At 43.7% G+C, this 13,008-nt stretch overlaps 1 protein-coding gene across 1 annotated transcript in view; it reads right to left on the bottom strand.

Annotated features, from left to right (window-relative positions):
- Positions 1–13,008, bottom strand: part of CACNA1S (calcium voltage-gated channel subunit alpha1 S) — a 753,083-nt gene that overhangs the window by 194,680 nt on the left and 545,395 nt on the right. The window contains exons 26-28 of the mRNA XM_085643164.1: positions 9,117–9,275; positions 7,570–7,680; positions 490–573 (exon numbers count right to left, since the gene is read on the bottom strand). Of these exons, the coding sequence (XP_085499290.1) occupies positions 490–573; positions 7,570–7,680; positions 9,117–9,275 (354 nt within the window). The remainder of the gene's footprint in view (positions 1–489; positions 574–7,569; positions 7,681–9,116; positions 9,276–13,008) is intronic.

Genomic DNA, 13,008 nt, shown 5'->3' with positions numbered 1-13,008 from the left:
CGCCCCACGCCCCCATTCACCTCCCCCTGCGTGTACCCGCCCTGCCACCCACGAGCTGAGTCAGCAGCCACTGGTGCAACCGCGAACTCAACATTCTGAACCTGAATTCACTTCACTACGCTCTAATGCTTACATCGCATTTCTACAAAGTCCAACAGGAGCCACAAGGGTTCTGTCATTACAAACTCACACAACACTACAGGGTCATAGATGAGTTCCCACCCAGTGGAAGGCTGCGGAGGATATGTGGAAATGAAGAAAAAAAGGAGGAGGGTTGCCCCACCCAACTTAAAATAATGCAGAGGGATCTATTTTCTACCTAAAATGCATTTGCTAGGTAGGTTTCGATAAATACAACATAAAAATGTAACTCACAAATTATATCATACCTAATTTATGAGATTCGAAAGATTTTCATTATTGGCTGGCATCAGCATGACATTCTACCGGCAAATTGTGATACACAAGCTTAACCAAACATCCACTTACGTCAATCTCACTCAGGATGACGTCAATGATGCTGCCAACGACGATCAGAAAGTCAAAGACATTCCAGGGGTCACCAAAATATCCCTATGATGAAGAGGGGAGGAGACAAGAGGTGCAATAAAACAATGAAATATTTAAAACTACCACTAAAACCCTCCTTTTTTTATTGTTAAACATATGCTTTCATATGTGCATCGGGGCTGCAAATCACTTATTTATTTTTTTAATAAGTTGTATATAGCGCGAACATGACCCTAGAAGTTATCAGGGTGCTTTACATACGAGTTACAGAACACATAAGGTAGACAATTCTGGGAGAAAAGCAGCAATATACACAAAGAACAACAGGTACATAGTGCCATCCTAGCCTTAAATGGCTTTACTTTCTCACGCAGTCTTACACACTCAATTGATTTGCTTCTGGGATGTACCTTTGTGCAATGTATTGGCATGGCGCCACTGGAGTCGGAGGCTATCACTCTCCACTGAGGTGTATGATATTGCAGCCGCTGTGCACCCGATCCCACATATAGCAAAGGCAACAACAACGGAATCTTCCCTCGCATACAGAAAATAAGGATACAGCCATTTGGGCCCAGTAATCACTTACACGCATGTATAAACACCCACCCACCCACCCACCCACAAACACCCCCGACACACACCAGACCCACACAGGAGTTGCAGCTTTATGTCACACACAGGAAATGAAGCATGAGAATAAAGCATGAGTGACATCGAGCTTTCTCTTATACAGCAGAGGCACCGCATGTAATACAGCAGTGCGGCAGGAGTATCAGAAATGTATTCTTTTGCATGCACAGAACAGACAGCACAAACTGTAGCAGTGTATACTATACTTCCCTCAAACATAAACAGAATTCCGTAGGAAACCAGCTGCCTATTACTTCCACAAATAGTAAAATACCAACAAAAGCCTAAAAAATGGATTTATGCCGTTGTATGGTGAGTGCTCAATCAGGCAAAATGTTATATTCCTGAAGCACTGAAAAACCTTGCATCTCTCGTAATTTAATTTTCTTCCACTTTTCTCATTCTACAATTCTGTGACTATGCAGAGTAAGGCACAATAAGGCATGATGTTGTCATGTGATTTAGAAAAGTCTTTAATTTAATACTTCTTGATGCTTAACATGAAATATTAGGAGTATGAATTTCAAATGTCCCTGCCTACAACCAATTAAGTAAAGGACTTAATACAATCGTGAGATTTAGATGAACTAAGAAATATAATGTAATGGATAACATTTTTTTCTGTAGTTTACAAATTTATTTTTGTATATAACTAACAGTTGCAATGCAGCCAACTTATAGGTTTTTCTACAAGTTTATTGTGTTTCTTCTCTTCACTCTCAGCCCTGAGGAAGGGGTGTGTCCCCCAAACACGTGTTGGCAGTATTTGTGTTGAATCGTTGAGATGTTCTAATGAGAGAATATAGTGAAGCGCTTTGTATGCGGAAAATAAAGAAACCAATTGAAGTGGACTCTGCATGTGAGTGGGACTTTATCTTCATTATTGCCTCCTGGAGGACTCAATGAATTGATAACGCAACAGTGGGGCAGTGGTCCAGGAGGAATCAAGCAGCAGGGCTCTGTTCCTTATTTACCTTACTAACAGTTTTGACGAAAAATTGGGTAAAACACACAATTTCTCAAAATCTATGCTACATAAAAATCGAGGATTTTTGTCAAACAAGAGTCTGGTCATCCAGCATTCTCATCTAACCTAAAAAAAAAAAAATATCCCGCATGTGTGTGTGGGCCTATTTTGCCAAGCAGGAAACGGCCACAACTGTGACTATGCCTAGCATGACTTGCACAATTCATATTGATGGTGCAGCTTCAACACTGGGGCCCGGGGTTGGGCAACACCCAGGGAAAACATCAGGCGGATTCTTTTTTAATAAACTATAGATGTAGACAATGCAGCGTGGTGTGGCTTGCGTGGATCTCATCACATTTTCCTACACAGAATCCCATAACAAGCATTTGCAATGCAATAGGTCTCGCATTCACGCGAGTTTAAGCTATTGGCATTGTAAATGACACTGCCTTTTATTTAAGTTTTAAAAAACAAAACAAAAATAAAAGGCATTGTTATTTGTAATGTGAGTAGCTCAAACTTGCGTAAATGCGAGACCTATTGCATTGCAAATGCTTGTTCTGCAAATGTAGAGGGGAGTAGAATTACGTGTTGTCAAGTAGAGTGGAAATATGCAGAGTGAAATTATGATGTGTGGGGTGAAATTATGTGGCATGAAAGTATGTTGAGTGGCTTGGAACTGTGTGGCATGGAGCTGAATTGTGAGATGTGGAATTCTTTGGCGTGGTGTGGCATAGACTGCAATTGTATGGAAATGAATTGTGTTACCTGGAGTTAAATTATGTGGCATGGTGTGGAATTAAGGGATGTGGTGTGGAATTAGTTGGCATGGCGTGGAGTAGGATTATATGGTGTGGAGTGGAATTGTGTGGAGTGGAATTGTGTGGCATGGAATTTTGTGGCATGGAATTGTGTTGAGAGGAATGGAAGTATATGTCATGGAGTGGAAATATGTGGCATGTAATGAAATTATGTGGTGGACTTGAATTATGTGCCGCTAAGTGGAATTATGTTATTGAGTGGATTCATTAATAGTGGAGTGGAATTATGTGGCATGGAATTACGTTCCATGGAGTGGAATTATGTGGTATGGCATGGAATTAATTGGTGTGGATTTGTGTGGTGTGGCCTAGAATTGTGGGGTGTTGAGAGAAATTGTGAGACATGGAATTGTGTGGCGTGGTATGCAATTGTGTGACATGGAGTGCAATTCTGCGGAGAGGAAGTATGGGGGTGGAGTGGAATTATGTGATGTGGTGTGGAATTATGGGGTGTGGTATGGAATTATGTGGCATGCAATTGTGTGCCATGGAATGGAATTATGTGGTGTGGATTTATGAGAAGTGGAGAGCACTTTATGTGGCATGGAATTATGTGGAGTGGAATTATTTTGCATTCACTGAGATAGACATGTTACTGTGTGGCGTGAACTACAATTATGTGACGTGGTGTGCAATTGTGTGGAGAGGAATTCAGTGCCGTGAAGTGGAATTATGTGACATGGTGTGAAATCAAGTGGTGTGGCATAGAATTAGGTGGCAAGGAGTGGAATTATGGTCCGTGGAGTAGAATTATGAGATGTGATATGGAATGGTCTGGCATGGAATTGTCTGGTGTGGAATTGTGTGGTGTGAAATTATGTTGGTTTGGGGAGATTAAATTTAGGTGGTACAGTGTGGTACAATGTGGAATTATGTGGTATGAAGTGGAATTATGTCTCATGGAGTGGAATTATGTAGCATGATGTGGAGTCGTGATGTTGCATGGAGTGAAATTATGTGGGATGGAGTTGAATTGATAAAGGAGGAGTCCACCGTATTGTGGAATAAATACATAAGTTGCATTGGCATTACAAATTTAGATGAAATACTTATATCCTTGTATTGCTGATAGGACTACCCTCTGATGTAGCACTAGGCAATGTTAAGTGCACACATGTTTTATGGAATAAGCCTATAGGGGAAAGGATTTTTTGATTTAGTTACCTTACATATGAGTTTGTATATACGTGTTGTAGTGTAAATAGAAATTGTTTCGTATTTGATGTATTGATTGTATTGCGGTACACTATGTGTTTGGATGTTCACCGATGGATACTTGTGCCTGTATTATAATCATTTAATTTTGCCAAAAGAAATTGATTTTTTGCCAAGGTAATTAATAAACTCTTGTGCAGAAAGTAAATATGATCTATCCCTCTATACCATTTGTACATATACCTTGGAGTTGAATTGTGTGGCATGGAATTGTGGGGTGTTGACTAGTGGAATTATGTGGTGTAGAGTAGAATTAGGTGGCGTGAAATTATGTGGAGAAGAATTGTGTTGCATGGAGTTGTTTGGCATGGTATTGTGCGGCATTGAGAGGATTGGAATTATGCGACATGGAGTGGAATTAAGTGGCTTGGATTGGAAATATGAGGGTGGATTGCATTTAGGTGGCATGGAGTTGAATTGTGTGGTTCAGAATTGTGTTGCATGGAGTGTAATTGTGTTGACTGGAGTGGAATTGTGCAACGTGGAATTGTGTGGCGTGAAATGCAATTGTGTGATGTGGAGTGCAATTGGGTGACATGGAGTGTCACTGAGTGGAGTGGAAATCATATAGCATGGAGTGGAATTATGTGACATGGTAATGAATTGTGTGGTGTTGAGTGGAATTACGTGCCATGGAATTATGTGGCATGGAGCCGAATTATGTTGATTTGAATTGTGTGGCATGGCATTACATGCCATGGATCGGCTTTAAGTGGCACAGAATTTTTTGGCATGGAATTGTGTGGTGTGAAATTGTATGGCGTGCAATTGTGTGCCATGGAGTGAAATTTTGAGACATGGAATTGTGAGGAGTGCCACTGTGTGACATGGAGTGCAATTGTGTGGAGTGGGATTAAGTGATGTGGAGTGGAATTATGTGAAGTGGTGTGGAATTATGTGGTGTGGAGTGAAAGTGTGTGGCATATAGTAGAATTATGTGGCATGGATTTATGTGATGTGCAATTGTGTCGCATGGCAAGGAATTGAGTTGAGTGGAAATATGTTGATCTGAATTATGTGGCACGAAAGGGAAGAGGCATTATGTGACACAGAGTGGAATTATGTAGTAGGGAGTGAAATTATGTGGCATAGTATGTGGCATGATGTGGAATTATATGTTGTGCACTGAAGTGGAATTATGTGGTATGGAGTAGAATTATGTGGCATGGAATTGTGTGAGTGGAAATTTGTGGCATGAGTGGAATTATGAGATGTGGAATTGTGTTGCATGGAACTGCGAGGCCTTGAGTGGTGTGGAATTATGTGGCATGGGGTGAAATTATGTGGTATGGAGTGGATTGAAAATAGGTGGAGTGGAATTATGTGACTTGGAGGGGTAATATATGGCATGAAATTATGTGGTGTGGAGTTGAATTACGTTGAGTGGAACTTGGTTACGTGGGATTCTGTGGTGTGGAGTCGAATTGTGAGACATGGAATTGTGCAGCATGGAGAGCAATTGTGTGGCATGAAGGGCAGATGTGTAACTTGGAGTGCAATTGTGTGATGTGGAATGCCATTGTGTGGAGTGGAGTCATGTAGGGAGGAGTGGAATTATGTTACACTTTGTTGAATTATGTGGTGTTCTGTCAAATTATGTGGCATGATGTGGAGTGGCATTATGTGATGTGGAGTAGAATTATGTGACATAGAATTGTGTAGCATGGCGTGGAATTGTGTTGCATTGAGTGGTGTAAAATTATGTGGCATATAATAAAGCATAATTATGTATAGAGGTCATTTAAGTGCCTGCTGCTTGTTTCCTCTGACAGATGGTCACTTGAGAGCAATGTATCAGAGTTTGGAGCTGATCAATAACGTGTCCACAGGACCCGTTGGCTCAGAGGGGAAACAGCAATTGAGGAGGATGTCTCTGTCTCCCTTCACGCCCAGGGAGGAGGGAGATGTGAGCAGAGCATCAAAGGGCTGGGTGAGAAGGGAGGGGGGAATGCAAGGGTCAAAGCGGCGAAAGTGAAAGTAATCGAGCAGACCATCAAAGGGCTGGGTGAGAAGGGTGGGGGGAATGCAATTAGCAGAGGAGCAGCTGTGCACGTGCATGTGATCTCGTGCACTCAAGGTTTAGGCCAGCCAAAAGTGTGGGTAGCACTTTGAAAATCCCACATATAAAATGTCTCTTCGAGCCTTTGGCTCACGAGACCTAAAAATGTCACATGCTGGCTACAAAAGTCACACATTATGCACATTTATGCACCAGACATTTTCCAAACAGCAAAAGATCAAATTCCATATCCACACTTCACTCGATCAAACAGTGACCAGGCAAGAGTGATTAGGAAGAGAAAAAGATCATAGAAACATCCTGAGAAAGTAGCAGTGGTGATAGGGTCCTGGGTCATCGGGTAATCAGGGAACCCTACAACCTGTTGGCAGTTTTGAAAACTAGAGATTCAGGGGAATCCATGGGGATGTGACATGCATGGATCTCACCACTTATTCTTACCCAGAATACCCTTTATATGGTAAAATGTGACTTAAAACCACAATTTATCCCAGTTTTAGTGCCTCAAAACAGCCGAACTTGTGGCCCATGGCAAAACCTGGAGTGAGCACCGGGACTGTCCCTGGCCCACAGTGCAAAGACGTGACCTCTACAGCATTTGCACTATTGGATATAATGCAGAGGACGTAAATGTCATGTCATTCACAACAATTCATTTAGAACGTGCACTTCTCACTGTCACTGAGTAAATGAAACACACTGCCTAAGTGCAATTTATTGTTAAGAGTGAGTAGTGGTACAAAACATCATTACCCCAAAAAATACTATCGGAGCATTTAATTTATGACAGTATGCTAATGCTAAGCCGTGCATACATTTGTCTCGATAGCGGCTTGTGCTAATGACTCTTACATGTTGTTTGAGAAACTAACATCCTGGCAATAAGATGTTCAAATTGGACTGACATGGTTTATTTGGATAAAATAATGTTGACCTCTGCAGTTTGAAATTTACCCGGAATCCTGGATTCAAAAGTCGCCCTAACCACAATACATATACTGTCGCATTAACCCAACCAAAATCCTTGAAATGAAACGTGTAGCTTCCTTGCCAAAGAGTTGCCGCCTCATGCTGTTAGACGTGCAGTTTTTCCAAGTTAGCACTTTGAAATGACTATCAAGAGGAGCAAGAACTATATCACTTCCCTCAACCCCCCATATTAATAAATAACGGCCACTGGCACCTCCAGATTCACAACCGTGTACCCTGCAGGGCGCAGCATTACCATAGAAACCTACAGCTGTTTATCCGTGTGCACTGCATCCATGCCACAGCACCAATAGAAATGTTACCATTGAGGAAATGATCACCTCTAGTGGCAGAACTAGGGATTGCTTTCTCCTGAGCTAGTACTGCATACATGTCAACCACACTTGACCCTTTCAGACTCGAGGACTCACACTGGCTTTAAAAGCTGTGAGCTTCAGCACCATTTCCAGAGTGAAGAGGCTGGTGAATACTACATTCAGGATATCAGAGATGTGGTCGACCTCAGGAGACTGGCCATAGTGCTGCAAGGAAGGGAGGAGAAAAAAAGAGCTTACGTGAGGTGACATCATGGATGTGAACGTCCACACTAAAGGCTTGCAGTGGGCACAGAGGGTTAACCTATGCCATCAAGCTATCGAAGGGCTCCTCATGCACCAGTTTTACAATTGCTTTCAATCATCTTGTTCTGTGAGGGGCAGGGGCAGTTCAGAGATTCATTGTTTGTTTGTTCTGTGTTTTTCATGCCATTCAGGCAGTCCCTCTGCTATTGTGGTTCATGTCTAGCTGCTGTTTCATGTGTGTTGCTTGTGTTTTAGTCTGTGGTCACTATGTGTAAACAGATAGAAGTGACGTGTATCCCTTTGAGGAATCCTGACCTCCTAAGTAGAACGATGGCCCCAGGGAGGGAGCAGTCCCTTGTCACCCTACGTGGCACAAAATGTGGAGCAGTATGTATTAAGAGAGGTATGACATGAGCAGTATTACCATGCCCGAGGGTGGGGCGACCCATGTAATAAAATATCTTCTTTGGGGAGAATCAAGTGCATGGGGGTACACTTCTAAAACACAAAAAGGTAAGCTCTTTCTGGGGGCCTGAAACCATCCAGGCCTTCCAGAACAAATCTCACGTGGCTGCACGCGTATAAATCTATATGGGAAACACACACAAGGCCCAGTGACTTCTGCACCTGTACCATGATTTAGGATAGTGGTAGCAGAACGACACGAGGCATCTCTGTGTAATTACTTACTCTGGGCTTTTTAGCCTAGTGTATATCCTGGTCCCTGTAGAATTGCCTAGGCCGAGGTTCCTCTCTGAACCAGGGGCAGTGCAAGTCATTGTGAGGGGTGAGACAATGCTGCAGGACCTATTAGTCTATGTTAATAAAAGAACGTTTGCTCTCTCTTTCTCTGACTGGGTTGCCACTACTTCTGAGTCAGGATCCTATCATGTCACTTTTTTCCAGAAAAAGTGGTCAGCATTTAAGGAGGAGAAATCTGGGGCACTGTCTTTGTCCCAGACCCACCAGGATATGAACTCAGCACAACTAATAGCTTGAATCTAAAATGTGGGTACTACCTCAGTATGGGATCTAAACTGGCAATTTTTGAAGCTTTTGATCTGTGGTCCTGTCCTGCTCTGGCTGTGACATCAGGTTTTTAGCATGGGATTGAGAAATTGTGCAAGCATCGTGGGTGGGGAGCTTGATCACAGTTTGTGCAGAGGCATAACAAAACTTGAGGGGGCCTCCCTGCAAAATACTTGGAGGGCCCCCCACCGTCCAGACCCAGTTAGAAGCTCCTAGCTGCCGCCCGTTCACAGGGGGGCCACTAATGCTCCGGGGCCCTAACACCGCAGGGACTTTTGTTATGCCAGTGAGTTTGTGGTTGCCTTTTTATTTACTCATGGTGTCAGGTGTTTTTGTTGAAATAATTCTTCCAATTTCTGATTCCTTACCTGCATACCTAGGCAGATGGTGTTCATCATGATCAAGGCAAACATGAGATACTCAAAATAGGACGACGTGACTAAGTACCAGACCTTGTACTGATGTGGATTCTTGGGAATGTAGCGCCTCAGAGGGCGTGCTTTGAGTGCATACTGTACGCATTGACGCTGAAGAAAGAGAGTAGAGAAACAGACATCCATAGTTAGTCAGTAAATCAGCAAAGAAGTCAATTTACATCTACCTAAAGCATTGCCCTGTTATTAAACCACACGTCATCCACTTTCCTACTAAATCATGAGGCAAGCCATTATGGAAATAACACATCATACTGAAGGGGGAGTCCAAAATTGGGTAGATGGGTAGAGTGTTAAGTAAATGGGCGATAGTGTGATAAGAAAGTAAACTCCTGATTACCAAATATGAACTAGTGTAAATAGGAAGTGAAAAATGTTTGCCAATTCTAAAAATATCCTTATTAGCATTAAGGATAAATGGTGGTGTTCACAAACAAAAGCCGTCAGGTTTGCAGTCACAACTTATTGATTGCCACTTCCATCCAGCCCAGGCATCCAACCAATCAGACAAGCCCAGTGGCTGTTAATGGGACACACTGATAGAGAGATACTGATAATACAACACTATTGTTTTGTAGATTTTATCTTATATTTATTTCAGGATTCCACAAAATATATATATATTTTTTTTAAGTTGCACACAGAAAATACAAACTGGAAATCTAGTTCATGTAATTCAAATAGTCAATTATTTGGATTAATGCTCTGCTATAAAAAACATTACAACAGTTGAAATGTATTCTGAAAGCCAAGAATGGCAACATTGGAGACATCTGACTTCCTAAAATCTGTTAAAAGTGAACTCAATCGATAACTGGCATTGATGAGGAGTGCTGGCCATTAGAGAGAGAAAACAACAATGCAACACTCCTTACATACATGTGTAAAGGGGAATGGAGGGGATGAATACATGAGTCGGGTTTTTATTAATTTCTTGACTCATGCAACCTGATTCCAAATGGGTATTTAATTAATCTACTTGGGATAAATTAAAACCCTACTCTAATAGTGGCTACAAGGGATTAAATGTTATCACATTCTCTACATATGTTGTTCCATAAATATCTCTGCATACATCCTTTGGTCAGTTGCCCAAAACTTGCTTGTTCACCAACCAAAATAATTTAAATGTTTTCATACGTTAATTTGTGTATAAACCACTGACTTCACCAGGGCTGTCGTTCGATAATTAAACAGTAAAATTCTATTATCTTGTATTTCCAATTCGTTCTTCCAAATCCTCGTCAACCATATAAGGTCTGGTCGCACTGCCCTTCTCCTTAATCTAGTCGGTGATGCGGGGACAGCGAACACGTTTAGAGCACCTTACTATGAGGGCCGAATTATTGTAGCTCTAATTTCTGGCATTATGAATCATTGGATCAGAGAATAGAATAAGGAGAGGGACAGTACGACCAGACCAGATATGGTTAACGAAGATTTGTGAGAAGGAATTTGAAATACAAGATAATAGAGTTTACTGATTAATTATCGAACGACAGCCCAGATGAAGTCAATGGTTTATACCCCAATTAACGTATGAAAACATGATAAATACTTTGGAACTGCCTGACACTCAACTACAAAACATGCTCACGTTCTATAATGGGCTATTCCACATCATTTCTCTGAGTTAAACTGTTTTCTCTATTTCTTCAGATGTACTTGTATACACTTTGAGTAGCCAAGTAAGGTGCAAAATAACTGTACTCTTTAATGCACTTATTAAAGCGAATTTCACCACTTCAGTAGCCCTAGCAGAAGCCTACTTTTGCAATCTTTCTTTCCACGTGGATTCAGCTCTAATTAGTTTCTCAGAGCATAAGAGGGGAAACTATGTAGTGTCGTGGTCTAGTTGACGCGCACTACGTAACGGCGGAAATGCACGTAGCGGCCATATTGGACGCTACTGCGCATGCGCGAGTTAGCGCGAGGCGAGAGAAGCGAGCGGAGCCTGTTGCCCGGCGCTCTCTCGGATGTGTGATACCTAGTACTGCAATAAAGGTACTTATGCACTAGTCCTGGCTCCAGCATATCATTGGGGGTAACCTGCGACATTACAGTGGCGACGAGGCTTGGACAGAGCGGACCCTGTTGAACCCCAGTGAGGGAAGAGCCCCCAACCAGCAGGAGAGCCGGAGGGGACGACGTCCCACAAGGCGAGCAGACCAGGGAGGTATAGGACGGACACCAGCACACCGGGAGAGCGCGGCAGTGGCAGACGGACACCAGAGGGAGGCACGTGAGAATTAAGTGTGCCGACCAGAGGCAAAGAAGCGTAAGCGGACGAACCGTAGCGAGGCGCAGCAGAGACCCTGGCGGAAGCGGGTGGAGACAGCGCAGGCAGCTCCGACGAGAACCCGACGACCCGAAGAAAGGGGGAGAGGACGGAAGCGCCAGGCAGTCCGAGGAAACAGGCGGAAGCCAAGATGAGTGCGCAGGCATCAGCATTAACAACGCCAGTCCCGTTCCTACCAAGGCCAGGGGAGCCCCAAATGAAATGGGAAGACTGGAGGGAGTACTTCAAAAATTACCTCGAAGCACTGGAAGATGAGAACGAGGAGGCGTTCTCCAGCGCCAGGAGGAAGAGGATACTCTTACATAATCTGGGACCAGAAGGCATACGGGTGTTCCAAAACTTAACACCGGTCACCCGACCAGCAGCGGACACCGATGTATTCAAACACGCCATTGAAGATTTGGACAACCACTATCGACCCGCAGTTTGCACGTCCATCGACCGCTACAATTTCCAGCAGAGGAAGCAAGAAGCGGGGGAAACAATAGACGACTACGTGGCGGCACTGAGAAAACTAGCGATAACATGTAAATTTGGTGCATTACACGACAAATTCATTAAGGACCAAATAGTAATGCATACGACAAGCAAGACAGTGCAAGATAAATTGTGGGCGAGTGGAGATGCGACGCTAAAAGACGTGATAGCCATCGTGAAAAGGGCAGAACTAACTAAGCGCTGCGCAGAAGCAGCAAAGAGAGACCAAGTCCCGAGACTCACGATAAATAAGGTGGAGGACGCGGACCTGTATGGAAGAGGAAAAACGGCGCCAGGAGAGTACAAAGGAACAAACAAGGGGAAAGGAAAACCGGAACAACCATGGAAGCAAGAAAAGGAAGGAACGTCGAGGTGCTACAGGTGCGGAAGCCTGAACCACGCGGCGCACGACAAACGGTGCCCCGCCTTCAGAGCCAAGTGCGCATTCTGCGGCCTGGTCGGTCACTACGAGAAGGTGTGTCGAAGGAAAGGGAGACAACGCGCGGTGAAATTCGTGGCGCAGGACATAGGAGAGGAAGAAGAAGGTCAGGAGGAAGACGATGAAGTCCTATGTGTGGAAGACCAAGTACTGGGCATCGACGGGAAAAGAGCGCGCAAGCCCCAGTGCGACATGCACATTGGAGGAGTAGAAATCCCCATAGTAGCGGATTCGGGGTCTCCCTACACGATCATCTAGAGATCCGTGTGGAACGCGAGATTCAAACCCACACTCGGCTCACATCTGGAACCGCCCGACATACGACCGGTCACCTACACGGGGGAACCCATTCCAATGGTAGGATTCAGGAAACTGCTGTTCCAGTTCAAAGAACACAGCGCCCAGGGCAAACTGTACGTTGCGGAGAAGGGACCATCAGTCCTCGGGTGGATGGACCAAGGAGAGTTGGGCATACAACTGAATCCGGGAGGAGACACCCAAGTGCTAGTGACGTTAGATGGAGAATGGTCGACGGCAGCGAGATGGCGATGCGAACACCCAAAAATATTTGGCGGCAAGATCGGTAAACTAGAGAAATTTACCCACAGAAT

Source organism: Triturus cristatus, chromosome 1_1 (assembly GCF_964204655.1).
Source record: "Triturus cristatus chromosome 1_1, aTriCri1.1, whole genome shotgun sequence".
Classification (NCBI taxonomy): Eukaryota; Metazoa; Chordata; class Amphibia; order Caudata; family Salamandridae; genus Triturus; species Triturus cristatus.
The sequence above is the reverse complement of the archived record's forward strand: the minus strand, read 5'-3'. Positions and strand labels throughout refer to the sequence as shown.